This window comes from Eumetopias jubatus, unplaced genomic scaffold (genome assembly GCF_037043125.1).
Source record: "Eumetopias jubatus isolate StellerSeaLion01/CBP00866 unplaced genomic scaffold, mEumJub1_p1.0 scaffold_17, whole genome shotgun sequence".
NCBI classification, from domain to species: Eukaryota; Metazoa; Chordata; class Mammalia; order Carnivora; family Otariidae; genus Eumetopias; species Eumetopias jubatus.
This window is the reverse complement of record NW_028274823.1, coordinates 50,811,427-50,839,219: the sequence shown is the minus strand read 5'-3', so window position 1 is coordinate 50,839,219 and position 27,793 is coordinate 50,811,427. Positions and strand designations below refer to the sequence as shown.

Sequence of the window (27,793 nt, the reverse complement as noted above, 5' to 3'; positions counted from 1 at the left end):
TATTTTCCTGTGGGAGATGGGAGTTTACTAATGGAATTAGAGAGCTCTGGACTGGGGGATACTAGGTGCAAAAAGATGGGAACGACTGGAAAGCAGGGCATGAGGCAAAGTATATTCCATGGCTGTGATCCCTTGGCCCCTTTCCCTGTCCAGCTCCCAGAATCCTGGCAAGCAGGTCTCAACCACTGTGGGGGGAGACTGAGACTGGAGGATATGTCCCTGGAGAAACCAAGCCTCCCTAGAGAATAGCATTACTGATAGGAATATTTGGCAGTTTCTCAACAAAAATGTTGGCTTGCAGCTCAATCAAGGGACAGAGAAGCCCAACAACCAACAGGCTACATTTCTTATCAGTGTTTGGTGTCTCACTCCTAAAAGTATGAATGGATAGCCAGGGACCACCAGATATTTGAGGGAAGTCTTCAACATGAAAGACTGAAGACAGCAAGTGCACAGAAAAATGAAAGTAAGGAGAAAATTCAGGGAGCAAATAAAACTATGAAAAATATTGTGTCTGAGAGAGATGATGTATCTGGAGATCAAGAACAGGAAGGCTTAAAAAACAAAAAACAAAAAACCCAAAAAAACTCCCGAAAAGCAAAAAAACTACACCTACAAAGAAGAACAATGGAACATATGGTTGGAAGCTAAATAAATGATAGTTAAAATTAAAAAAAATCAATAAAACAAATCACTTTAAAAGATAAAAGGAGGGGCGCCTGGGTGGCTCAGATGGTTAAGCGTCTGCCTTCAGCTCAGGTCATGATCCCAGGGTCCTGGGATCGAGCCCCACCTTGGGCTCCCTGCACAGCAGGGAGTCGGCTTCTCCCTCACCATTTGCCCCTCCCCCTACTCATGTGCACGCGCTGTCTCTAGCTCTCTATCTGAAATGAGTAAGTCTTAAAAAAAAAAAGATAAAAGAAATCCAGAAATAAGGAGATGGACAACAGGGAAAAGAAGATAAGGAAATCAGACAGCTGATCTAGAAGCTCTACTTACACAATGAACGGGAATTCCAAAAAGAACAGAGATAATTAAGGTGAGAAATTACCAATACCAACAACAAAAACCCAAAAACCAAACCAAACACGAGAACATTTCCACAACTGAAGGACATATGGTGACAGATGAAGAGAGCTCGCAGAGCACAGTGAAGAGACCCATTCCAAGGGAGTACCACTATGAATTTCCAGAACACCAAAAACAGAGGATGAGATTCTCAATGCTTCCAGAATGAAAAGACAGATACAACAATTTGAAAATAGGAATAGAAATCCACTTTAACAGTAGCTCTGAGGGCTAGAGGAGAGCAGGACCTTCAAAATTCCGAGGAAAGACAGAATTCAATCCAGAGTTCTATACCCAGCCAGAGAATCGATCAAGTGTGGGAGCTGAATAACAATGCTTCTGGGCATGTAACAATCTGGCCCAGGGCCTGCTCTAAGTCCGAGCAAACAAAGGGAATGGAACAGTGCGGGGTGGGGGGTGGGGGAGGATGAGGGCCTGGCAGGGCCCAGTCACGGGGGCCCAGGGGGCTGAGGTTGGAGCGCGGGCACCTGGGAGGAACCTGGAAGGGCCCTTGGTCTAAGGACCCTGTCTGAGGGGCAACAGGGGGCTACTGCACACATGAGACAAGAACTCAACAGCAAATTCAAATCTGAACGAAACCGGTCAGTACTGAGCTAATTTCATGAGATGAAGGCACACATGATTCAGCCGGGAGTAAGTCTCCTTTCCTGTGCACAGGTACATTGTGTGTGCTGTGTGGGGGTGGGGGGAGTTAGAGGTAAAAGAAGGAAACAGCACAGAGCCCCTAAACCTCAGCAAGTACCGCAATAAAACGAGGATCCTGAGGTACTCACAGAGGTAGACAGGAGCCAGCCTGGCAAGCCGCGACATCGCATCGGCCGCTTCGTTCTGCCCCCAGTCTCGCAGCAAAATGTAGAAAATGTTGTTTTTGGATCCGGACCCCAGAGTTCCCTTGTCCATACTGCCACTCATCAGCTCACTGTTCTGGATAGTAACGTCTGCAAGGATAACGATGGCCGTGCACTTAAACAATTACTACTGAGTTAGCCTTGTTCCAAAATGAACATGACGTGGTTGAGAAGATACCTTCCCATATTGAAAATTAAAGCAGAGCAAATAAAAATTCTCTAAAAACGTCTGAGGAGTGGGGCGCCTGGGTGGCTCAGTTGTTAAGCGTCTGCCTTTGGCTCAGGTTGTGATCCCAGGGTCCTGGGATTGAGCCCCGCATCGGGCTCCTTACTCAGCCGGGAGTCTTCTCCCTCTCCCTTTCCCCCTGCTTGTGTTCCCTCACTCGCTCTGTCTCTCTGTGTCAAATAAATAAAATCTTAAAAAAAAAAAAAGTCTGAGGAGAAAGAAGAGAAATCTAGGGACTTTTGAAAAGCATGAAAAACCCAGTTAGTTACTTCACAATCCTAACTCTTAAATGTACTACCTGACCCTCATTTTCAACTGTGAACTGAGAATGACAGTGTTGACCAATTGTCATCTTTATGTCACAGGGACAATTTGAGCATCTGATGAAATCATGTGCAACAAAGTACTCTATAAACTAAAAAGCACATTGCTATTCACACAAGAGAATGAAAGCTAATGGCACCTAGAAGAGCCTATACCACAAAATGAAATTCACATCTAGGTAGAAACAAAACACAATCTAAAACAAGAAGCCAAAACACCTTGAAGACCAGACAATATATTTTCAAAGTAATGGTTATAAACCTGAGAAAAATTGGTGCCCTTTGAAACATTTATTCTTCATGACAAAACAGTAGAAGTCTTGACCCTCAGAGACTCTGCAGTTCAGTTCTTCTGTGCAGAGTCCTGGAGAACTATTTCTTGTCACAAGGCCTGGCTAACAAAGCCCATTCAAAGTCAGTGCCATTCACAGTAGTCCGCTGGGGAACTGCTTGTTAGCAGTCTGAGGGGAAGCAAAAGAGCTCACTCAACAAACCAAACGCTGGCTGAATGGCATTGGTCCGTGGACCATACTTCGGGTTGAACTAGTCTGGATGACTCAGATGGTTTAACATTTAAATCCTCTCATGGTTACACCTCATCTTCATGTTACAAAAAAACTCACTGACCAGGAGGCAGTAAAAAAAACAGTCCTATTAATTATGCTTTTAGACAACGAATACATTTTTGGAAGTAAAATAATAAATTATATACCTTAAAAAATGAGACCCTTGCTGATGGCAAAAAAAAAAAGGGTAGGGGCAAAATAAAAGAAATTGCATGAATTTACAGAAACTCATCACCTAAAACACATCTGGAGCTCTGGAGAAGAACATTCTAATCACTGGATCACATACCTACATGATCTCTACTTTTTAGAGAAATGGGGAGTCACATCTGAGAGGAGAAACACCAACTACATTTCCCCGAATAAACTTCCGGCCTAAGAGCAACCTCGGATTTGCTTGCTCCGGGAAGGCAGTCACTGGCCACCCGTTTTCCGCCCCCTTCCACCCTGCTGCCTTCACTCACAGGAATCATTGACACAGAGATCTTCTCCTTTGCCGCAGTACTGCTTGCCCTTGGTTCGGAGGTTGGCCCTCACTGGGTTGTCATCACTTGGTCTGAGGATGACACTGAAGATCTGCTTTCCTGTCCATAGGGTGACAGGCTGCAGAAGGAAGCCACCGCATCAGTTGGCTGAGCCTGGTTTCGACTGCACAGTGCTCGCGGGCTAACCAGCCACCAGCACCCCAGGCATCCACACAAACCTTTAGTATTGTCGGGGGTGGGAGGTGAACTTTAATTTTCTCATCCTTGCCAACCAATATTGAAGCAATGATTTGGCAAGCCTTGGCGCGGTCAAAGAAAGTGTCCTTAAGGGTGAGGAGATAGGCACCTACGAATGTTGGCAATAACACAACAGAAAGAAATGGAATGAAATTGTGAGACAATCACAAGGTTTCGATTTTAAAATCAATGTGGGCTACTACCAAAAGAGTAAATTAAAACATAGAGCTATTTGCTGGCTCTCTCCTCCAACCAGAATCGAAGCTCCACAAGGAGAGGGACTTCGTTTGACTCAATGCTGTATCTCCAGTGCTTAGAAAAATGTCTAGGGCACCTGAGAAGCTCAACAAATGCTTACTGATTCCAGGCATAACCAACCAACACAAAATCTCTCAAGTCGGTTCACAGTCAACACTTAGTAAACGAACAACAGAATTAAGCCCAGGGAATTACACAGCTAAGTTGTGACACGATTCACTGGGAAAGAAAATCCTGGCGTTCCAGTCTCCCTTCAAGTGACTTCACACACAAACCTGTCAGAAAATCCTGAATAGCAGCAATCAGTGGTTCTCCATTCCTTGGTGTTACCAGATTTGCTTTCGTCTGAAGGAAAAACAAACAATACATTAGCCATTCCATCCATACGTTCTTTGGATTGCATGATACAGGCCACGGAACGGCACCATAAAGACTCTGAACTGCTGCAAATAAATACCAAATAGCTGGCGAGCGGAAAAGAGTCTGAGAAATGAAGACAGGGGTCCCGATCCCAGCTTTGTCACCAGCTCCTCTTTCCTTTACCTGCCAAGGGGAGATAAGAAACGGGCCTCAGACGTTCCTACCAACACTAAAATCAATCCTGAGTGAAGTTGTTTTGGATTCCTACAAGAACGCCATATGTGTAAGACTTTCTGGTTATTAATAAACGCACTTCTTCAAAGGAAATTCACTTCTATGAATGATGATAGCACTGCTACCTTTGAGGTCAACCAATTTCATACCTCTCCACAATGATGGCAGAACTGCTGAACTTCTCTTGATCAAGACACTGGGTTCTAACAATAATTAACAGGATTTAATTAAAATTTAACGAGTGCCTAAACTGAGCAAAAAGGGGTGCTAGTTGTTCAGGGCATAATTAATAAGTTTAAAGAAGATTCTATGCATCAGAATGCATTTGCTCAACTTTTGCTATTGTTGAGATGTAACTGACAGATAAATTTGCTCAAATCTTGATGTGGAGATGCTTGTGTTACTTGTGGGTTGTCTGGGCAACCTCACCTGGAGTAAAAGGCCCTTCCAGGGAGAGACCTGTTTCTGCCTTCTTGTGAACGCTGCACGCAACAGTGATCCTCCAACTAGGGCTGGAAGACAGTTGTTCATGCCTGCTTTCGAGAATCTCTCTGAGGCGGGTTAGGGAGGTGGTCTGGGGGCTGAGCACATGAAGCTGGGATCTGCATACTTTGCAAGTCTCCTGGGTAATTTGGGACTACACTCAGGCTAGAGCCATACCCACTCCACTGAGTCAGAACTGCTGAGTCAATACAGTAGATGATGATTTTCTTACATAAAATTGAGGGGATTTGTCCTGATGGGAACTAAAGGTTCTTCCAACCCAATATCCTGGGAGCCTGTGTTTTACTGTCATTTTTAACCAATGAAATATGTTACAACAAAATGGAACTTCAGTACCAAAGTCATTGCTAAAGTCCAACTGGTGGGCGACAGACCATTATCACTAGAAACCAGTTACACAGCTGATATCACTGGCAACATCTAAACATTACTTTTTATTACAAAAAATAGTATGTTCTTTATAGAGAAAAATCTAAAAATATAAACACGAAAAAAGGTGAAAAAATAAAAAATCCAAAAAAAATCTCTGCACGGAACTGCCAAAGAACTGCTATTTATAAGATTTTAGTATATAACCCTTCCAACCTCTGTCTAGAAACGTTTTTACAAACATAGAAGCATCTCTTTACCAAACAAAATAGGATCATGTCATACATGGTTTTACATTTTTTAATACATTTTTTAAATAAAAAATAAATCACAAGTAGCTTTTAGCCAACAACTCTACATACTGTATCATCATTTTTGAGGGCTGCACAGGATTTTGTGGTATGAATGTGACATCATCTAATCTTACCAATTTTTTATTGGTGGACATTGTTTCTAATGTTTTATTACAAGTAATTTTGCAACTCTGCTTATGTCCTCTGGAGCGCTTACTAGCAAGGAGAGTGCAAGGTCAGAAGGAATGATCACTACACCACCTGACTGCGGGAGCATGGAACTCATTCGTGACCACCCCCCTGCATCATCTCTCTCGCTGTCCACCAACACCTAACACAGCACTCATCATAACTGCTACAAATACTGATGCTTAGGAGCAAACAGGCTACCTCTTGTCACGCCAGGTATGATCATACCACAGGGTCTTTGCTCCTGTTGTTCCTCTGCTTGGCCTGCTCTTATGCGGATGGTCACGTTGCTCGTTCTCCCACTTCTTTCAGAAGCAGGCTCAAGTGTTATCATTTCAATGGCCCTCCTTGACCATCCTCTATGGAATAGGACCCCTCTCATTTTCTTTCCTCCTTGCTGTGCTTTGTTCTTTTTTTCTCTGCACTTACCACCACCTGACCTATTTTACACTTGCTTATTCTTTTTTTTTTTTAAAGATTTTATTTATTTATTTGAGAGAGAGAGAATGAGAGAGAGCACGAGAGGGAAGAGGGTCAGAGGGAGAAGCAGACTCCCTGCTGAGCAGGGAGCCCGATGCGGGACTCCATCCCAGGACTCCAGGATCATGACCTGAGCCGAAGGCAGTCGCTTAACCGACTGAGCCACCCAGGCACCCTATAGTTGTTTATTCTTCACTTCTCTCTGTTTGAATAGGGATGAGAACAAGAACTTTGACTTTCTTATTCTGTGCTGTGTTCCTAGAAGAGTACTTGGCACACAGTAGGTGCTCAATAAGCATCAACCAAATCATTTTAAAAGGCTGAGGAGTCTGAAGAAATAATTCACAGGAAGAAAGATTCCAAATACAGAAAGATGGCCATTGAAGGGTTCATCCTCAGAGCAAAACAGGGAAAATACCCTCAATTCTCAACAGAAGGTAGATGAACCTTGGTGTGTTAACCTGGTGAAAATCTGTAAAGCCATTATAATCAATAATTATGAAGACTTAACTACAAATGGGGGCATTTATTTTTAAATTTATATTTATTAATTTTTTAAAGGGGGGAGGGGATGATGGAGAAGAAGAGAGAGAGAATCTTAAGCAGGCTCCATGAGGGGCTTGATTTCACGATCCTGAGATCATGACCCGAGCCAAAACCAAGAGTCCGACACTTAACCAACTGAGCCACCCAGGCGCCCCTATAATACATTTAGTAGTAAAAAGGAAAACAGAGGCTATCACAAACCATGACCACAACAAGTATCTAAATTCAAGGATAAGGAACAAACAGATAAAAAGAGGTGGAAATAAAGAAAACAGAGAAGTTATGATATGTAAAAATCTTATTTAAGTAACTCCGTTATGCTGGAACACTTGAATAAATAAGAATCGATGTTTTAAAAAATTGAAGACCACAGGGTATTTTACCCACATGAATTTCTTAGTAGTTAAGTGTACACACAAAATCTGCACCACATTAAATACTTCACTTTACCAGAAAAACTAGGTCAACTTCAGGCATGAAGAACCCAGGCAGGCCAAGAATGCAGCCCCTCCTTCCTGTCCCCACCAAATCCTCCTGTAGTTTAATAGATATGCCTGCAGAACTGCCTTCACTTTAGAATCATACTAACACCCTAAATTAAAACAGATTAAAAAAAAGCACCGAATCAGAAACGGTGAGAAGTGTTTTGTAGGTAGGAGCACCGAGAGCCACGGACAAATCAGCCCATGCTAATACAGAAAACCAGAGTACTGGGAACAAGGAAAACATAACCTCTACGGAATGATTTTGTTTAGTGTGTCCTTTAGATAACAAACGAGCATGTAATATACTGTTTGAAGATTTTTTCAGAATGTTCAATAAAATGTATTAGTACTTAAAGAATCTTCAGCTACCAAAATATCCTCTTATGCAGAACATCTTATGCTTTTCCCATGACCCCCAACAATCAAGATATTGCTATAGCCTTATCTTTTTTATTTTTTAAACATCATATGGCTTATTCATACAATACTATTCAGCGATAAAAAACAACAAACTGCAACAAATGTACACCTGCAGATGATTTTCAAAAGCATGATGAGTGAAAGAAGAGGTACACGGAAAGTATAAATGTATGATTCCACTTATGTGGTTTTAGAAAAGACACCAGATACACAGCGGGGAAAAAATCAGGACAGTATTGCCTCTGGCAGGTGAGTTATAATGGAAAGGCACAAGAGGAAACTTCAGGGGGTTATAGTAATACTTTCTGTCTTGACAACAGTTTGATATACACAGCTCTATGTACTTGCCAATGCATAAACAGAACGGTATACTTCACCTTAAAAATGAAAAATAAGAGGGCGCCTGGGTGGCTCAGTCGGTTAAGCCACTGCCTTCAGCTCAGGTCATGATCCTGGAGTCCCGGGATCGAGTCCCGCATCGGGCTCCCTGCTCGGCAGGGAGTCTGCTTCTCCCTCTGACCCTCCCCTCTCTCATGTTCTCTCTCTCTATCTCATTCTCTCTCTCAAATAAATAAATAAATCTTTAAAAAAAAAAGAAAAATAAGAGAAAAAATAAACCATTTAAGTCTAACTGTATGCAGACTGAGGTATTTAGGGAGTATACTAAATGTCTGCCACTTACTGTTAAATGCTGCTGGATATAAGGTAGATAATGGATAGACAGAAGGAAGAATAGAGGAACTGATATGTGATAAAGCCTAATAGTTTAAAACGTAAACTAAAGAATCTAGGGCTACACACCTGTCTTATCTTTTCATAGTTGGTGCTTGAATAGGTACCTTCCCTTAGAGATGCACGTTATAGGCCAGAAGATACTCCCCTCAACTCCCCACCTGTCACAGACACTCCCTTAAATACTATAAAGTGCTTTCAAACAGGACCCGCTGACCTTCCCCTCCTTTCAAGCTGTTTATAGCGGGGGGCTGCCACCCTACATACCCCCATCAGAACAAGGGCCTCTGCTTTAGCTTCCTCCGTTTGAGGAAGATGAAGGTTCATCTCATCGCCATCGAAATCCGCATTGTAGGGTGTACAGACACACTCGTTAAATCTGAAGGTCCGGTGCGGCTTGACCTTGGCCTGTGGAATACACACACACACACACACACAAACACACACAAAACAAAACGGAAGAGGGACTTAGTCATTTATCCAAAAACTTCATGGTTTCAAAACATTAATAAATGGTTTCCTGGAGAACTGGATACTTTAGATGATTAAGAAAATAAATTTCTAGTATGTTCTGATAACATGTCACTTGTGGACTTATTCAAGTAGCTTTATTAGGTCAAAACAATACAATGAGTTTAACACAAGGCAAATACCAACCTAAGAGCCACAAGAAAGGGCTCCCCTGGCCAATGATGTCATAGTTTGATATCAAACAGATTCATGGCAGAAACTGATTAAAAAACACACTGACTAAATAAAAACCCATGAGTTTATAATGACACTGAAAAAAAAGGAAAGCAAAACCACACAAAAAACCCAAACCAACCTAGTTGGAAGAAATTGAACACCAAATTTCTCCTCCCCAAACTGATAAAAAAGGAAGGAGAATCAGGCATTTATGCTGCCTTTCCTTTAGGAATTATATTTTTGGGGTGCCTGGGTGGCTCAGTCGGTTAAGCGACTGCCTTTGGCTCAGGTCATGATCCTGGAGTCCCAGGATCGAGTCCCGCATCAGGCTCCCTGCTCGGCAGGGAGTCTGCTTCTCCCTCTGACCTTCCTCCCTCTCATGCTCTCTCTCTACCATTCTCTCTCACTCAATAAATAAATACAAATATTAAAAAAAAAAAGGAATTATATTTTTGGGTAAGTAAATAACCGTAGTTAGTAAGACAAAATTCTTCATTATACATATGGTGGGTATGAAATGTGAAAGGAATGATAGATTAGAAAATCTCCATTTTGTAGCCCCCATGAAATACTGTTGGCAATAATCATAAATCGAGGAAACCTTTAGAAAAAAGGTCAATGAGAAAACTTTCAAGGGAGGCACTAGGCTCAAGTATCTGATGCCCTAACCTCAGCATAACTAAGAGTGGGGCAGCCAGACAACACATGCCTTCTGAAATAAGGTAAGAGGAAGTAGCCAGCACCACCTAGGAGTTACTCTTGCCAGAAGCTGAACATGAATCTGACCATGCCTTGAGAGCTACTGTCCAGTTTATAGGAATAAAAGGAAGAACAAAGAAACTCTTAAGGCCATGCGTATACATACAGAGAACACGGGACATTTCTTCAGGACAAATGACTTGGCTTTTTCAGCAACAGTGAAATTAAAAGGTGGGGGGCACCAGGGTGGCTCAGTTGTTAAGTGTCTGCCTTCCACTCAGGTCATGATCCCAGGGTCCTGGGATCGAGCCCCGCATCAGACTGTCTGCTCCGCGGGAGGCCTGCTTCTCCCTCTCCCACTCCCCCTGCTTGTGTTCCCTCTCACTCTTGTCTCTCTCTCTGTCAAATAAATAAATAAAAAGAAAAAGAAAAAGAAATAAAAAGGGGGGACAGTTCTTCTAGATCAAGAGAGACTGAAGACATGTTATCAACCAAATGTCATGTGCAGACTTTACATCTAGATTTGGACAAACTAGCTGTGAAAAGATTGTTGAGATGCTTGGGGAAATGTGAACATGGACTGGGTGCCGGACAATACCAAGGAGTGAGTGTTCATTCTGTGTAGTGTGGTATGGCACTGTGGTTATGTGTGTCTTACAGAAGTAAACTAAATACACATGGAGAAAAGACATGGCATCTGGGGCCATCAAAGGAAAAAGGGAGAGAAAACAGGAGTGGCAAAATCTTGAAAATTATTAAAAACAGAGAATGAGAATATAGGAGTTCTTCATAGGATTCTTTCTACTTTTGTATTTATTTGAAATTTTTCAAACAAAAACATTTTTATTTTGAGAATGCCCCAAAGCCAAACAAAAGTTTCTGAAAAAGGAAGGCTTTTGTTCCCCTCCCTAGATCCCCATAATCATAACCCCCATAATCATAAACTGTTTCTTTGATATTTCCAGACTTAAGTAAAAAGACTGAGGAAACATGTCGTGAAGTGAAAAACTAAATCTAGAAAGACATTACCCGAAGAGCCTGTTTAAACACTGTTTGCAAATGCTCATGGATTTAAAGGCTTTGGAGAAGGAGAATTTATGAATATTGAGTGAATTAAAGTTGCATCTAATTTCCATTTTAAATCTCCAGAAAAAGGAACTGCTGCTGTTGCAAAACTAAATCACCGAAAAAAATATGCTTGAAGGTCTTCGTTGGAGGGCCACTGTGACGAAAAATCTCCGAAGCATTTTAGTTCCATAGTTAATATGCTAAGTGAAACCCGAAATCGCCTTTCTGCCCTATCTATTTTAGGTAAGTCTGTGCACTCACATAGATGTATGTATTTTGTTTGCAACTGGAATCATGTGCCAGTCACTTTCACGCTAATTTCCAATTAGTTCCTTTCTGTTTCACTGTTGTGTGGATTTTATCAATACGAAAAACACTGAAGGGAAGCTTGAAATGTAAAATTTCACTCAAACTAAAAAGTGAGAGTAGAGAAAAATCAGAAGTCACAAAAATTTGAGATTACTGGCAATCGAATTTTAGGGGTCTGGAATTTTGCATTGCACACCCAGCCAATTCCCACCCGACAGAAGCTAAAAACAGAAATGTCATGCTCACCAGATGCGCCATAATGCTCAGTTTGTGCAGCGACGGCTGCCGGTTGAACAGCACCACATCTCCGTCTATGAGGTGTCTCTCCACGATGTCCCCGTACTTGAGCTCCTGGGCCATCTTTTCCCTATTTCCGTACTTCAAAAACCTAAGTGTATGGTGAGAAATGTGATCTATGAGAGTAAAGCCTCCTCACCAAGTTGCTCCCTCTTCAAATCAGGAGTCAGTCTCAAAAATGATCACACTGCCCTGAATTGAAGGTGCCTCCACAAGCCCGTCAGTTAAACTATGACACACTGTCAGTGCATCTTCATTTCATAAATGTTAAAATATGAAAAGAGTTATGTCTTAGAATCACAGAAATGCAGTAATAAGTCAGCTTCTCCCACAGCACCCTGCTGATAGTTTTTATCTTATGTTTATCTCAGGAGATCAAAAGGCACCAGTGATTAGTGGAAAGCCTGAGCGGCAAAACAAGGCTGTAAGTACAATAAATAACCAACCCCACAGAGCCCCTGTGACACAGAACCGGCTTTCCTAACTCCACGTGTTCTGTCTACCCAGATGCAACAATATATGCTAGGAAACAAATGGACATTTTGTGTATATTCGATGCAAAAACACAGCAAATGATGAACCCTGTGCTCACTGAAATTTAAACAGTATTTTTCACATGCTAAAATGTCACAAACGTATTTTGGACTGTATTCTGTGGCTGAGTATGGCGACCTTGGGTGTGAGAACGTTGTTACATATGGCTAGATTGGGCCAGCATTACCTTTTCATCTGCGTGTGTCTCTGTTGAATGAAATTGGCTCCTGGGTGAACTTCAGGGCCATTTCGAACCAGTTTCCTCAAAAAATTGATGTTTGCTTTGTTCACCTGCACAACCACAAAAAAAGACACAAGGGGTTACCGTTAGGTTTCTGTAAGCTAGCACATTATACTGAGTTGCGTCTCAACCTTTACTTTCCTTGGGTGATTCCAGGAGAAAGAAAGGCAGCATCTTGCTGCCTTGGGTCTTGGGTTTAATGACAACAGTGGACTGGCACAGGAGCCCAGGTTCCAATCTGAACTCACCGCTGGCAGGGTGAAATAGCCAAGTCCTTTACTGGCCTTTGGTTTCCCTATTAGTAAAATGAGTGGGCTGGACTGAGCTGTAGGGACCTTCTGGCACATCCTGTGATCCTAAGAACAGTTGGCAACCTCACTAGCAATGATTTACCATGGGCTCCTGAGGTTTAAAAACTGTGACTCCGGCACCACTAGGCCGTGCTCTGCATTGTCATGTCCTGCAACCTTTCAGACAATGGTCTTGTGGAACCCCATCTCAGAGAAGGAAACTCTGAATCAGATACATAAAATATCTAAGGCTACTTTACACAAGCTTTACAAAAGCTTCCATGATCCAGGCTGATTATGAATCTTAAAAGCAAAGCCAAAGCCCATATCCTCCTATTATCAGGACTTACAGTTTTCTATACCTCAGTTACTATAAATTCCATTTTACACTCATGATGAGTGTGAGTTAAGTGTAAAGCGGTGCAGCCTTTCTGGCTATGCATCAATAGCCTTAAAATATTCAAAGTATTTAACTCAGTGATTATAAAATCTTAAAAATAATAATCCATCCCAAGGAAATTAACCGGGTGTGGTGCTTATCCTTCAGTTACTTTAAAAACATGAGGTAGGGGCACCTGGGTGGCTCAGTTGGGTAAGCGTCTGCCTTCGGCTCAGGTCATGATCCCAGGGTCCTGGGATCGAGTCCTGCATCGGGCTCCCTGCTCAGCTGGGAGCCTGCTTCTCCCTCTGCCTGCCGCTCCCCCTGTTGTGCTCCCTCTCCCTCTCAAATAAATAAATAAAATCTTTAAAAAAACATGAGGTAAGATGGAACTAAGAGGCCAAAGACCATACTACTTGGAAAAACAAGTTGCAGCAGATTATGTCTAATGTGTCTCTGAGTGTACACAGCCAGACACACCTGTGGTTGTACTGTTGCAAATGTTGTATGCGGCGGTAGACGTATGAAACCGTAAGATAACACACATACCAAACTGTGGGTTGTGTGCATTACCCGGGATTTTCCAACTGTCTATTGTTTGGCATCTCAAAATAAAAGACAAACACAGAATTGAGTGGCTGAATGGAACTTACCTTCTCAGGAAAAGTAAGAATTTTGGCCACGTGAACTGGCACAGCTACCTCATCAATCCTGAGATTGGGGTCAGGTGAGATGACTGTTCTGCCAGAAAAATCCACTCTCTTTCCTGAGAGATTGCCTCTAAATCGACCTAAGTCAATAAAAACACGTCATAGGTCTCCATGGAAAAAACGTGTGCTGTTTCGGAATAGTATGACCACAGAGAACTAGGAAAGTTTGTGATTTCCAATTAGATAAGCTGGACATACACTCCAGAAAAAGGTAACAAAGGCAGTAGACTGTCTCCTGCACATTTTGTTGGAAACATACCCTGTTTTCCCTTTAGGCGCTGGACGAAACCTCTGGTCCATTTCTTGGGCGCCATGTTGAGGGGAATGCCTGAGAGCTCGCTGTTAATGTAAAGGGCACACTGCAGTTGCAGGAAATCCCAGTCTTCCATGATCATCTGGGTCTTTGCTCCTGATATCCGATGCTAAAAATGAGCAGAGAATGAGAAAACATGATCCTGGGTCAACCTGACTTTCTCGATGGGAAGTGTTTGCAATAGATACGCTCCTAAACCTAGCGCTTGGAAGTACTGACCTTTTTTTTAAAATTTTTTAAAAATTATGTTATGTTAATCACCATACATTACATTATTAGTTTTTGATGTAGTGTTCCATGACCCATTGTTTGCATATAACACCCAGTGCTCCAAGCAGAACGTTGTACTGACCTTTTTAATGACGTCATTTAGGAAAATGATTTCTGTCAATTTCATCGTCAGATCATCTTCATTGGTGCCAGACTTCAAATCGCTCACGACAGAGGGTCTGATACACAAAGGGGGCACTAAAAGTCGTGTGAGAATCAAATCAGAGGGCTTTCCAGCTTCTGGGTTCATTAGAAGTAGAGGGACATCTTCAGCTGGGATTCGTTTGAATAAATTCAGAACTACTAAGGGATTCAAGTTTTCCTATGGAGAGGAGGAGAAAAGAATGGAGAGACATGTTAGCTTTCCACAATTTGGGCAAGGGTTTACTTCTCCATGCTTTCTACCCCATTCACCACTTAACTCAGAGTTAACTATACACGCTCACAGAAATTTCTGTTGGTAACATGCTACGGTGGCAGAGCCCTAAACACATACATGCCTTTTATTCCAATTATTTAAACCAGTAATTCCACTTCTAATTATTCCAAAGGGAATGAATTTAGAAATCAATGCAAAGATTCAGCTACGGGGATGTTACCTAAAGCTGTTAACAGTGAAGAGTTGGAAATAGCCTGATAGGTTGCTGGCTAGATAAAATCATAGTATATCCATACATAAGCAACCACGAAGCCATAAAAAAAAGACACTACAGAAATGTAGCTACTGCCATGAAAACTGTTCATAAAATATTGGTAAATGAAAGAAGCGTGTGTACGATATGATCTCATTTTGGGGGAAAATGTACATCTGTACAGAAAAGAGGAAATGGATGTTTAGCAAGGTGTTAATAGTATTGTCTGCAGGTGAGTGGAATTATAATCTTTTCGCTTCTTTGTTTACATTTAAATTTTCTGCAGTGGGGCGCTGGGGTGGCTCAGTCAGTTAAGCGTCTGCCTTTGGCTCAGGTTATGATTCCAGGGTCCTGGGATTGAGTCCTGCATCAGGCTCCCTGCTAAACTGACCTAAATCGACCCTGCTCAGCAGGAAACCTGCTTCTCCCTCTCCCTCCCGTTCCCCCTGCTTGTGTGCTGTCAAATAAATAAAATCTTAAAAAAAAAGCATTAAAAAATATTCTGCAGTAAACTTATATCGCCTTCATATTTTTTTGAAAATTTTATTTATTTGAGAGAGAGACAGAGAGAGTGAGAGAGAAAGAGAGAACGCGAGCAGGGTGAGGGGCAGAGGGAGAAGCAGACTCCCCACTGAGCAGGGAGCCCGATACGGGACTTGATCCGGGGACTCCAGGATCATGACCCGAGCTGAAGGCAGACGCCCAACCGACCTCAGTGATTATAAAGTCTTAAAAATAATAATCCATCCCAAGGAAATTAACTGGGTGTGGTGCTTATCCTTCAGTTACTTTAAAAACATGAGGTAGGGGCACCTGGGTGGCTCAGTTGGGTAAGCGTCTGCCTTCAGCTCAGGTTATGATCCCAGGGTCCTGGGATCGAGTCCTGCATCGGGCTCCCTGCTCAGCTGGGAGCCTGCTTCTCCCTCTGCCTGCCGCTCCCCCTGTTGTGCTCCCTCTCCCTCTCAAATAAATAAATAAAATCTTTAAAAAAACATGAGGTAAGATGGAACTAAGAGGCCAAAGACCTGCCTTCCTATTTTTTTTTTTTTAAAGATTTTATTTTTCATTTATTTGAGAGAGAGTGAGAGCATGAGCAGCGGGAGGGGAGAGGGAGAAGAAGACTCCCCGCTGAGCAGGGAGCCGGAAGAGGGGCTCACTTCTAGGACCCCGGGAACATACCCTGAGTTGAAGGCAGACACTTAACCGACAGAGCAACCCAGGTGCCCTATATTGCCTTTGTATCAACTTCATTTTATAGAAGTGCTATGCTGTAACAACTTCCTCATAAGAACTACACGCATGATCAGAGATACTCAAAGATCAAAGGTAAGAATGGTCAGCTTGTGTCTTGTTGCTGAGAATTACATTTTCTTGGGATTAAAGACTGTGTGACAAAGAATACGTGTTACAAGCAGAACTTGCTGCGCATAACTTAATGAGACAGGGAACAAAGTTAAGAAGAAATGTTTGAAAATCCACTGCCCTTAGGACACTGTCACAAGAGGATGTTTCTGTGGGCCCGCCCTGGAGAAGGCAGCAGACTTGGGGAGAACGAAGGAATCCTGCCTGAAATTTTGCAGTCTGGGTCCCTGCCCGCAGAATTCCCTTCCTCAGCTTCCCTGCCTCCCAGCAATGAGCACCTCACAGCCACCTGAGGCAGTGGGAGGAAATCTAACTAAGAGTTCTAGGAACAGGATGAAGGCCAGACATCCCTTGCAGTACCAGGGTCAGTGCTAGACAAGAACATCACAGAACTGAAGGTTGTTGCAGGAGGGCAGGAGGACTGACAAGAGTCTGGAGACCAGTTCTTGGCCAGAGCCGTTACTCCAGAATGACACAGTACTTGCCTCCCAAAGGGCACAGGGAAGAGAGCTCTGATTTATTGTTATGTACTAGGAAATGGAAGTCAGGGACCGCTGGAGAGACGGAAAGAAGGGCTGTTGGGTCCAAGGCACAATATCCAAACAGCCAGGGCTCCCTGGTGGAGCGTGGACCGCCATAGGTGGCACATCGAAGCTTGGCCTGCCGCTCAATCTGCTGGGGATGCTATGGAAGGCATCTCTACCTGGTGGGGAGGCAATACCGATGCTATCTATGGAAAGACTCTTTTTTTCCTTTTTTTTTTTTTAAAGCAGGCTCCACCCCCAGTGTGGAGCCCAATGCAGGGCTTGAACTCAAGACTCTGAGATCAAGACCTGAGCTGAGATCAAGAGTCGGACACCCAACTGACTGAGCCACCCAGGCGCCCCTCTACAGAGAGACTCCAGGCCAAGAAAGGCCTGTCTTTACCATAACTGTCATTACTTGTTTTCTTTATAATTTTGTTGTAAATTAAATCATACAGTTGCACTAGAGAAGTTTGTTTTCATTTATTAATTTTTAAAGTTTATTTTTAAGTAATCTCTACACCCAACATGGGGCTCGAGCTCACGACCCCAAGATCAAGAGTCCCACACTCTTCTGACTCAGCCAGCCAGGCATTCCTGTCATTATTAAAGTTTGTTTTTTTTTTTTAAGAGAGGGAAAGAGAGAGAACCTTAAGCAGGCTCCAAGCCCAGCGTAGAGCCTGACACAGGGCTTGATCTCACAACCCTGACATCATGACCCGAGCGAAAATCAAGTCAGACGCTTAACTGACTGAGCCACCCAGGCACCCCCATCCTGTCATTATTATCATGTTAATGTCAGTAGCAGTGCTAGCTTCAGCAACTGGGTAATACGCTCTAAGCACTTGCTCTGCATCAGGCACTGTGCTCAGCACTTTACCTGGAATTCATCTCTTAATCCTTACAATAGCCTTAAAACAGATACTCCTGTAATCCCTGTTGATAGCTGAGGAAACTCAAGTCCAGGTTGGGTCACGTGTCTAAAGTCATAGAACAAATAAGCAGCAGAAATGGGCTCTAATCTCCCATCCGACCCCAAAGTCAAAGCTCCTCACTACCCTAAACCACCTCTAGGGTGTCAATCCGGGTGGAGGGGGGTGAGGTAAACAGGGTGGTGGTGGCAGTGGGGGAATGAACTGGGGGCCAACCTGGATGTTCTAGACTAGTGACTTAAATGGGAGGGGGTTACCTCCAGAGCCGAGTCATTCAGGAGACTGCCCTAACAAGATGCCTCCCAGGCCATACGGGAGTATTGTGCTACTGTGGAGAGTGTGTGGAGCAGACTGTGGTTGCCAGTCCTGGGCAGGGAGCTGGCCGGGGGAAATGGTGGTGTGGTGCCAGGAAGGCTGATCCAGGAGCAGTAGAGGGCATGCAGGGGGACGGCAAGTAAGGCTGCCCCCAAGAAAGCCCGGACACCCCTCAACCTCACAGACCGAGGCCGCTCCCCATGCTTCTCACAGCTTTCTGCACAGTCGCGAGCCTGCAAAGTGCCTCTCTCACAGCTGTACAAGGGCAAGGTCATCTTCAGCTCACACCCTCACTTCCTCTGCACTAGCTTCGTCCTAACTGCCTTGAAGTCACTTCTGCTTGAATCAATCGCTGCCACCGTCTCCCCATTTCCAGGATCTCTTTCATTTTCCAGAGGTCTGTGCACATGCTCACTCCCCTCTGACGGCTCCCTCTCCCACACATCTCCCTGGTGGTTGGTCAGCAACTTCTGCCATTCTTACCGCATGCGGTGACTCTGGTCTCTGGCTCCTTTATTGCCACCTAGGCTCAGGGTCTGTTTTCCTTATAACCTCCCCTCCCCATCGTGGCAGAACTTACATGTATTAAATTGTACAAATCCTAAAGAGATTGACACATTTTTACACATACACACCACACACACTAGTGTTCAGATCAAGATATAGAATATTTTCATCTCTCCATAAAAGGATCCTTTTCAGTCAATACCAAGCCCTCACCCCAGGGGTAACTGCTCTCCTGACATCTGTCACCAAAGATCAGTCGGGCCTGTTCTTGGACTTATCTACATGGAATTATACGCTATGTACCCTCCTGTACAGAGTTCCTTGTTCTCAGCAGGATTCTGACATTTGGCCAGGTTGTGTGTGTCAAGAGTTCACTTTTCACGCAGGATAGTATTCCATCGTGTGGATCTGTGACAATTTTGTTTATTCTCCTGTTCACAATCATCTGGACTGTTTCCAATTGTGGTTTTTATTAATAAAGTTGCAACAAAAGTTCTTGTACAAATATTTCTGTGGACACAGGCTCTCATTTCTCTTGGGTGTACTGAAGAGTAAATCTGCTAGGCCGTATGGTGAGCATAGATGTCACTTTATAAGAAATCGTCAAACAATTGTTCAGAGTGATAATCTTCCACACTGCCACTGTCAACATGTGAGTGCCAGTCGCTTCACAACCTTGCCAGCACATGGTTTTGTTTTTTTACATTTTAATTTTTCTAGGGGGGTGTGTGTATAGTTTTAAATAGCATTTTCCTGATGACTAATAACATTGAGCAATTTTTCACTTATTTATTAGCCATTTGAATATATCCTTTTGTGAAGTGCTAATTCAAGTTTTGCTCCCACTGCTTAAAATCAGGGTCATGTTTTCCTTACTGATTTTGAAGGACTGTTTCCTATATTCTGGATATGAGAGTCCTTTGTCAGATACACGAATGTTGTCTGCTTTCTCCCAGCCCATGGCCTGTCTTTTCGCTCTGGTAATGGGGTCTCTAGGAGAGCAGTCAGGCTCTTCTGCAATTTCGTCATTTATTCACCATGAACTTTCCTGCTCAACACCTTCCCTGGCTCCACACTCTCCAGAGCAGGCTGCACTCTACACTGAGCTCTCACTTGTCTGGTCTCCAACACTCTAGTTCCCTTGGTTACAGTCTTCTGGATCATCTCAGGCAAGGCTGTCTCAAGCACTACTGAAGATTACACAAGAGGCAATCCATGCGAAGAGCTTGGACAGTGCCCATCCCTAACAGCAGTTGCTGAAGGCAGGGTGCTTTTATTAGCACTCACTGGTCTTACAGAGCCTCAGCTTCAGAATCAGCCTAAACACTGTCGCCTGGACATGCTGAGCTCCCTGCCCTTGACTCTGTAAACCTGACTCACCCAGATCCCACCACATCTTTCCTCAGTCTTCCCTAACCAAGTCCAAAGTGACATCTTCCTCCTGATTTCCCACTGAGCTGCCTATCTCTGCCACTCGTGTGATGATCAACACCCTGCCCTAGGATATCAATTATCTTTTCACAGACTAATTGCTTGTGACACATCTAAACTGTGGGACCAGTGACAGCAGACCCACCGTCTTGCAGTTCCTGATGCTCCCCATAAGTCTGATAGAACTTGGTACTCAGGAACCATTCAGCTCATTTGTTAGTCTCGTATACTACCAATTCTAGACTGTACTGTGGGAATTAAATACTAACCGAAATCAGAGCAAGGCAGAACTGGGTACCTCATAAAATCCTACTAGTTAAGTCTGCGCCAAGCGAAGTAACAGGAGTTACCTACAATTTCTTAGATCTCAGTACCCACGTGAGAACGGCATCTCTCAGTTTATGACCTATATAGCCACAATCTCTTACGATAAAACACGTTACCTGTACGATTAAAAATGCGTTAGTTATAAGGCCAGTCTACGCTAAACATAGTGTAATGTAAGCACTTGTCATGAAGTACTCCTAGAGATTTAACTTAATCGGACTTCTCATCTTGAAAGAGGTGTCTGTCAGAGAGAGGGATACCCCCTCCCTCTCTCTGACATGACAGACAGAATGGGTGTGTGTGATACAGGGGGAGGCAGGCAGAGGGCAGACATGTGTTTTCAGGCTCACCTGTGCCCTTCCCAGCAGTGGTTCTACTTCTTTGTTATGCTCGATGGCTGTTTCAAAAGACTGAAGGAAATTTGATACGACAGGATCCACCACTTTTTTGTTGGTCTTGTACTTCTCATGAATTATCTTCAGTAATCCACATTTCTTTACGGTACCTGTTAGGAGTGAATTTATTTACCAAGATCAGACTAATGAGGTACTTGGGTCAGGCTGCCCTGAGATTGTAGTCTGGTTAATGAGATCGCTGAAAATGCATTTGCCAACAGGGCATCAGTTGCTAGGCTCTAAAGCCTCATTTGCAAGAAAAAAACCTGACTTCCCAACACTGCATGAAACTAATAAGCTAAATGGACCAAACTGAACGCAAAGGGCTTTACTAAGCCTTTTACGAGTCCTGCTCACCATTAAAAGCCCCACAGTAATGGCAGATGTTCTTCTTTCGGCACTTATCAGAGATTTTCTTCTTCAGTCCACGTTTCTGGAGGTAGGTCAGGCCAGGCCTCTTCAGATAATCCAGAAACTGCTTCTTCTCCTCCTGGGACAGCATGATGTGGCAACAGGTTTTACAGATCATCTTTTAAAAATTAAAACAGATAAAAGGGTAAGAGATGAAAAAGTCTTTTAAAAATGTCACCCCTGGGCGCCTGGGTGGCTCAGATGGTTAAGTGTCTGCCTTCGGCTCATGTCATGGTCCCAGGGTCCTGGGATTGAGTCCCGCATCGGGCTCCCTGCTCCTTGGGAGCCTGCTTCTCCCTCTGCTTCTCTCTCTCTCTCTCTCCCTCTGTCTCTCATGAATAAATAAAATATTAAAAAAAAAGAATTTTAAAAATGTCACCCCTACCTAAAAAAAAAAAAAAAAAAAAGTCACTCCTACCTCTTGCCCAGGACATGGAAACTGAGCGACATGCCCAGAGATACACAGAGAGTGGTGGCTGATGTTCACCAGAATGCTAGCTGTAGTCATAGCTGGCTGGTAGGATTTTTGCTAACTGATTTTTTAACTTTGTGCTGTTCTGTACTGCTGGATTTACTGTTATTTTTCATAGCGTCTACCTACCACCTACTCAAGAAAAATCAAAGAATAAAGAATCCTTACACAGTTTAACTTACTGTAAGATGCAATATTACGTGTGTAATGTAAAAATTCTCCCTAGATGTATCCCTGACCACTCCCAATTCCTAAGCTCCCTCCAATGTCCCTGAGCAGTAATTCCTAAGTTTATGCCTTGAAAACGAACACGTCTGCGCCTACCTGTAAGATGCCGATAACTGCTCTGAAGTAGCCCACGTGAAAGCATGGCAACTCCAAGTCAATGTAGCCATAGTGGCCCAGACAGTCAGCCAAGTTTTTCCCACAGGTTTCACAAGGACGGTCCTTCTCACTTGTACCCTTTGGATAAAAGCACACCCAATTATTAACGGAGACTGCTGGACGGGAAAGTGGGACCAGGTGACTCTGAGTCAGAATCACCTGGGAAGGTGCAGAGTATTCACATCCCATTGACCAAAGGCTGGAGTCCCTGAGATGGTGCAGGAGGGAGATGGAAAGAAGCTCTTGCTTCTTCCAACCTGGCAAGTCATCAGTTTCATGAGCATGTCAGGACACACGACCTGGGAGGGGTAGGGACTTACCATCCTGTGGTCAAGCACACCATACAGCAAGGGAGCATGGTGGTTGTCCTGGCTGTACAGGTTCTTACTCACAACCTGGATGTGGGCCTGCTGGCGCATCTCCTCAGGGGACTTCATTCCAAAACAGATGTGGCTTCTGGAATAAAAAGAAACGGGAGCTGGGCTGCCTGGTTGGCTCCATCAGGAGAGCATATGACTCTTGATTTTCGGGTTATGAGTTCAAATCCCATGCTGGACATAGAGCTTACTTAATTAAAAATAACAACAACAACAAACAGGACCAATTACGTCAAAACCACTTATCAAAAAAGGTGCTTGCACAGTGACCCATCATAACCAACCTTACTCTTCCAACTGTTTACAGGCTCTGCTCCATTATTAAATATATTCAAGTCTCTCCCGTTTTTCCTTGGTAAACACCCCTTCATCCCCCTGAAATCATTTCCATTCTTAATATCAAATGAATGGTGTTCACCAAGGTCACCAAACCCACCTGCTTGCTAAATCCTAGTAAGAATGTGCTCATCTTACGGCTCTGCAGTGCTGGATGTTAACTCCGCCTTCCCCCTTATCCTGAAATATTTTCCTCTTACAGCCTTGGGGACACCACATACTCTCTGTGTGTCCCCGCCCTGTGCCATCTGTTCCTTCTTCTGTGATTGCTTCTTCTACGCCATCCCTTAAATATTCTGATCTCTCCTCACCTAGGGATCTGACCCTCAACCCCTTCTTTTTGTTCTAGACGTCCCTCGAGTGATTGTGTCACTCAGGTATATGTTAATGTCCATGTAATCTCCATCTTTAGGCCAACTACTGCTACTCAGTGGGAGGCCATCTGAACACCTGTTCTGCGCAACTGCACAGGCACCTCAAACTCAACACATCTAAAACAGAACCCGACACTTTCGTCCCCAAATCTGCTCCTTCAATCATCTGACCAGCAAATTGGGGACTTACTGTGTGCCAGGCACCATCTTGAGGAGCTGTGGATACAGATGAGATGAGACAGACAAGGTCCCTGCCAACATGGAACTCACAGTTCAGGGTGGGCAAGACAAACAATAAGCAAATACAAACACAAAAGTGAATAGATGCAGAGAATGAAAATGAGACGAAGTGGTAGAGAGTCTGAGGAAACTATGTTGTGGGGTCAGAAAGCCCCTGTGTAAAACTGACACTGAAGCTGAATTCTGAATAAGAGGGAGCCAGCTTTAAGACGGGACGGAGATGCGGCATTTGAAATAGAGAATCATTAAGGGCAAAGGGTCCCAGACTCAGCACAAGCTTGGCATTCGACAACCAAACTAACCAAGCCAGTATAATAGAGTGCATAAAGCTAATGGTACAGGATGACGTCAGTGCGGTGTATGGGGTCAGGTCATGCTGGGCTTGGGAGCACTGGTATAGAATTTACATGTTAGTGCTACAGAAAGCGGCTGGAAGGTTTTAAACTGAAGAGTCAGAAATCTAATTTGCATCTTCACAGGCTCTCTTGGGCTGCTTTGTGAGAACAGATTACATCTGAATATGGGTGGGGTTTGGGGTGGGCATGAGGGGCCAGGGTGAATATGGAGAGATCACCTGCAAGGATTCCCTCCAAGTAAGACTTGTTCCCCATTAATGCAAACAACTGCCCAAGCAAGAAATTCTGTGTGTCAATCTCATTTCTCCCTTCTCTCATTCCTACTACTCCTGTGAATTTTACACCCTAAACCCCTCTGAAATCCATCTCTCCAATGACATTACCACACGACATCATCATCCCCTGCCTGGACCCCTGCAGTGGCATCCAATGACTCCCTCTTATTCTGTCCCCCAAAAATCAAAAGACCTTCAAGAAAAAGAGAACTCTTTTATCAAGACACTCCCCTGCTTAAAACGCTTCAGAGGTTCCTTGGCACAGAGGTGCCAAGATAATTCTGGAACACAGCTTCAGATCTCCTGCTTTCTTCTCATCACCCCTTTTCTCCCTCCAGTATGCTCTTTAAAGCCTGTTTGGTCTGCATTCTTCTGCTTGAATCTCTTTCTCATCACGTGTTCTGAAAATAACTATACCTACACTTGTCCTTGCACTTGCCAACACTGACTTGTCTATCTTCTCCAACTGGAAGAGGCAGTAAGGTCTTATTCGTGTCCTAGCCCTAATGCTTATGCCTGGGCCTCGCACACAACACCTTCCTCAGTTAAGCGTCTGTTACAAGAATGACTGATTCATTTTTCCCGTGTAAGCTCTAAGGAGAGGCCACGGCCTGATAAATAAGCTCCGAAGGAGAAAGTCCAGAAGAGCAGCCTCATTTCTGAGACTGCTACACATCGCCCAGTGGTATAGCTTTCTAACTGGAAACTCTATCCTTTCAGTCAGCAAATACTGCCTCCGTGTTAACATGCTCTGCAGCAAAACCAGAATTAGACACATTCCCCGCCCCAGATTGCTCCCCACGATTCGCTGGAAGAGGCCATCGTATGACCTCGGGAGGACTCGTGCGTAGGTCCACGGTGCGCGCATCGCCACGGCTCACGTCACATCCCAAGCCCAGGGACCACCCCCCGCCTGCTGTCCCCCAGGTGCTGGACTGCCCTCTGCCTGACCAATTTTCTTTGACCTACCCTGATACTTCTGATCTTTGCCCACACCTTCCGCTGACTCCTGGCCCTTCCCTTTCAATGGACTCTTCGAGACCCGGGACCCCGGACCTCGCACCCCCTGCCCTTCATTTCTCCACCCTTTGGCCATTCTTGCTCCTCCTTACATTTTCTTGGCGACATCCGTCTCTCGGAACTGTTCCTTCACCATGGTGACGGCTGCCGGGGTACCCTCCTCGATACTCCCGGAGCTAGAGAAACGTAGCTCGCCGTACCTGCCGAGGGTGCTTCTCGCGTCGTTGCTAACACCTCGGCGGCATCCTGTCGGCCACCGTAGAGCGCCCCACGTGGTCGCTTCCTCTTCCGCTACTCGCCGGCGCGTCTGTCAGTCAAGAGAGGGCTTCGGACAGGGCGCTTTCTGCCTTTTCCCTACACTGCCATCTTGCGGCACCTCTTTGAAACTGCACCGGGGCCTGTTCTGTAATTTCAAAAGCCCTTTAGCGATTCGGTTCTCCAGGTCATGTGACCCCTGCCGAGTGATTGCAACGCCTTGCCTCAGAACATTTAGGCAATCGGAGAGACCAAAACTGCATAAAATGGAAAATCGTCATTATCAACATCAAAACCATCTTAATTAAGACCCTCTGATTTTTCTTAAGTAAAGGGGGAGACTAAAATGAACCTGCCCAGGGAACAGAGGTACCAACTGGAAGACCACCAAAGGAAATAAAGAGGTCAGAAACACGGCCATGCATGCAGTTTACAAAGTTACTTTAAAAAAGAAATGAAAGAAATGAATTAAACTTGTATTATTGATAACAAAAACAGAAGCTATAAATCTGCGAAAAGTCAGTCATGGTGAGCAAGGGAAACAAGATGAGGGGAGAATAAGAATTGAAGATCATTAATGTATTGAAGAAATAAACTGCTTGCTCACAGTCTGTGACAACCTGTGGGAGGTGATCCTAGTGTGACATCTCAGCACATGATACTACCAAGGAAACCACACTACTGTAGAATCTAGTGCTACAGATCCTGAAACGTCTTTACTATTTGTGAGACACTCTAGACAGAACCAAATCAAGTGGTTCAACACCTTTGAGTTTTAAGAAGGGATGCTATTCAAACTCCATGCATCCTCAATAGGAAAACACAAATGTAACAGACAAAAAGCAAAGCAAATCAGACTTTACTTATTTCAGCAGTTAATCACTTAAAATCCCTTTGGAATAATGTAGACAGTACTATACTAACAAGATTGGACGAGTGGCTTTTATCATATAGAGGTTAGAAGCAAGGTTCTGGAACCACCGTGCCTCCCTGGGTACAACCACCTAAAGTCTTGTGACCTTGAGAATGTTATTTAGCCTCATTGTGTCTTAGTTTCCCCATCTTGTAAAGGGGGTAAGTAATCAGTACCTTATTTCTTAGAGTTAGTGGGAAGGTCAAATGGCAAAATGAGTGTGAAAGTAATTAGAATGTAACAGGCACATAGCAGTCACTCAATGAATATTAACTATTGTTATTCTGAAAAATGTAGAAAAGCTATCCTCAAAGCCTTCACCTTTGTCTCCTCTGCCACACTGACCTTTAGAAGTCCTAATGTCTCTTTTTGAACATGCACGTATGTTCTTTATTTTTGCATGACCACGTCACTTTAAACAACTAACAATTTATAGATCAAACACTGATAAAAGCTCATTTGTGAGGGGAAGGACTAAGATTTTCAGAAAAACACAAAGGAAGAATTTTTTATTTTTCATACACAAAATTACCAGAGAATCTAAAAAAAAAAAGCAATACTTAGCAATAAACTAAAACGGTCAGTTTTGTGTAGTTGAAATAACAAAGGTTTTGAGTCGGGTTTCTGCAGTTTCCCTTGTTATAAAATGAGGAGGCTGGTCGACAGCATCTCCTAAACTATAATTCGGTTTACCATAACTCTAAGTACGGGAAATTCAGGACAGCGAATTGAACTGAAATTGAACATGTGCTTGCGTAAATCTAGTCCGCGGGAGATCCGTGGGGGCGGGCCTTAGGCACTTTCAATCCGGCATTGGCGCGGCCGCCCTCGAGGGCCTGACCACGCCCCCACGCCGGCGCCGCTCGGGGGCCTTCCGTGCGCATTGATATGATTGGCCGGCGGATAGTGGTTCTCTTTTTCTCCCCGGCTGCTTGAAGCCTCGCCGCCATCATGGTGAGTCTCCCCAAACCCATGCAGTTATCCGGCCCGTATCTGAGACATCCTTCGTCTTCGGGTCCTGCTGTTTGTGCTACGGCCGCCCGAAGTCCCGTCGCTCTTTTTTTGGCTGTGTCTGATGGAGGCTGGTTGCCGAGAGTCCCGGAGCCGGGGCACACCGGGCTTCAGAGGCCAGGGTTTGGGGACTGCGAGGGCACCTGTTGCGTTTTTCGGCTTCGTGGAGCCTAGTGGATTGGGCGGGGAGGGGTGAGACCCATCTCACCTGCGTTCTCAGTTTGGGATAGATGGTTTGGAGGTGATGGCAACCCAAGAGGTGAAGTGGGTGCCGACGGCGCCCGGGAGAGTTGTGGCGAGTGAAGCTGTTCCCATGTGTAAGCTAAAACATTGTTAGCCGTACGGAACCTCTTGTACTTTGCGGAAACCGAGGCCCTTGTAAAGGGAGGCCTCCAGAAAGCTTGCCTTAAGTACATGAGGACTGAGCTCTAGTCAGTAAAGTTTCAGCACCTCTTTCTAATTCGACTTTATCTGCAAGTCCCCTCAGGGTGTTTTTTTTTAAT

The 27,793-nt window shown here is 44.1% G+C and overlaps 2 protein-coding genes across 8 annotated transcripts in view; one reads left to right on the top strand and one right to left on the bottom strand.

Moving 5' to 3' along the window:
* The window catches only part of POLR3A (RNA polymerase III subunit A), a 48,921-nt gene extending 23,567 nt beyond the window's left edge, over positions 1-25,354 (bottom strand). For all 3 annotated transcript variants that reach the window (XR_015767146.1, XM_028109657.2, XM_088020181.1), the window contains exons 1-15: positions 25,204-25,354; positions 22,454-22,589; positions 22,074-22,211; positions 21,224-21,395; positions 20,822-20,976; positions 14,524-14,763; positions 14,118-14,280; positions 13,802-13,938; positions 12,426-12,529; positions 11,654-11,795; positions 8,912-9,052; positions 4,308-4,377; positions 3,756-3,883; positions 3,517-3,655; positions 1,863-2,027 (exon numbers count right to left, since the gene is read on the bottom strand). Coding sequence is in view for 2 of the 3 variants with exons in the window: in XM_028109657.2 (XP_027965458.1) it covers positions 1,863-2,027; positions 3,517-3,655; positions 3,756-3,883; positions 4,308-4,377; positions 8,912-9,052; positions 11,654-11,795; positions 12,426-12,529; positions 13,802-13,938; positions 14,118-14,280; positions 14,524-14,763; positions 20,822-20,976; positions 21,224-21,395; positions 22,074-22,211; positions 22,454-22,589; positions 25,204-25,247 (2,074 nt within the window). In the remaining variant the exon portion in view is untranslated. The remainder of the gene's footprint in view (positions 1-1,862; positions 2,028-3,516; positions 3,656-3,755; positions 3,884-4,307; positions 4,378-8,911; positions 9,053-11,653; positions 11,796-12,425; positions 12,530-13,801; positions 13,939-14,117; positions 14,281-14,523; positions 14,764-20,821; positions 20,977-21,223; positions 21,396-22,073; positions 22,212-22,453; positions 22,590-25,203) is intronic.
* A 1,860-nt stretch (positions 25,355-27,214) lies between these two features.
* RPS24 (ribosomal protein S24) overlaps positions 27,215-27,793 on the top strand; it is a 45,379-nt gene continuing 44,800 nt past the window's right edge. For all 5 annotated transcript variants that reach the window (XR_015767094.1, XR_015767093.1, XM_088019869.1 and 2 more), the window contains exon 1: positions 27,215-27,233. Coding sequence is in view for 3 of the 5 variants with exons in the window: in XM_088019869.1 (XP_087875995.1) it covers positions 27,231-27,233 (3 nt within the window). In the remaining 2 variants the exon portion in view is untranslated. The remainder of the gene's footprint in view (positions 27,234-27,793) is intronic.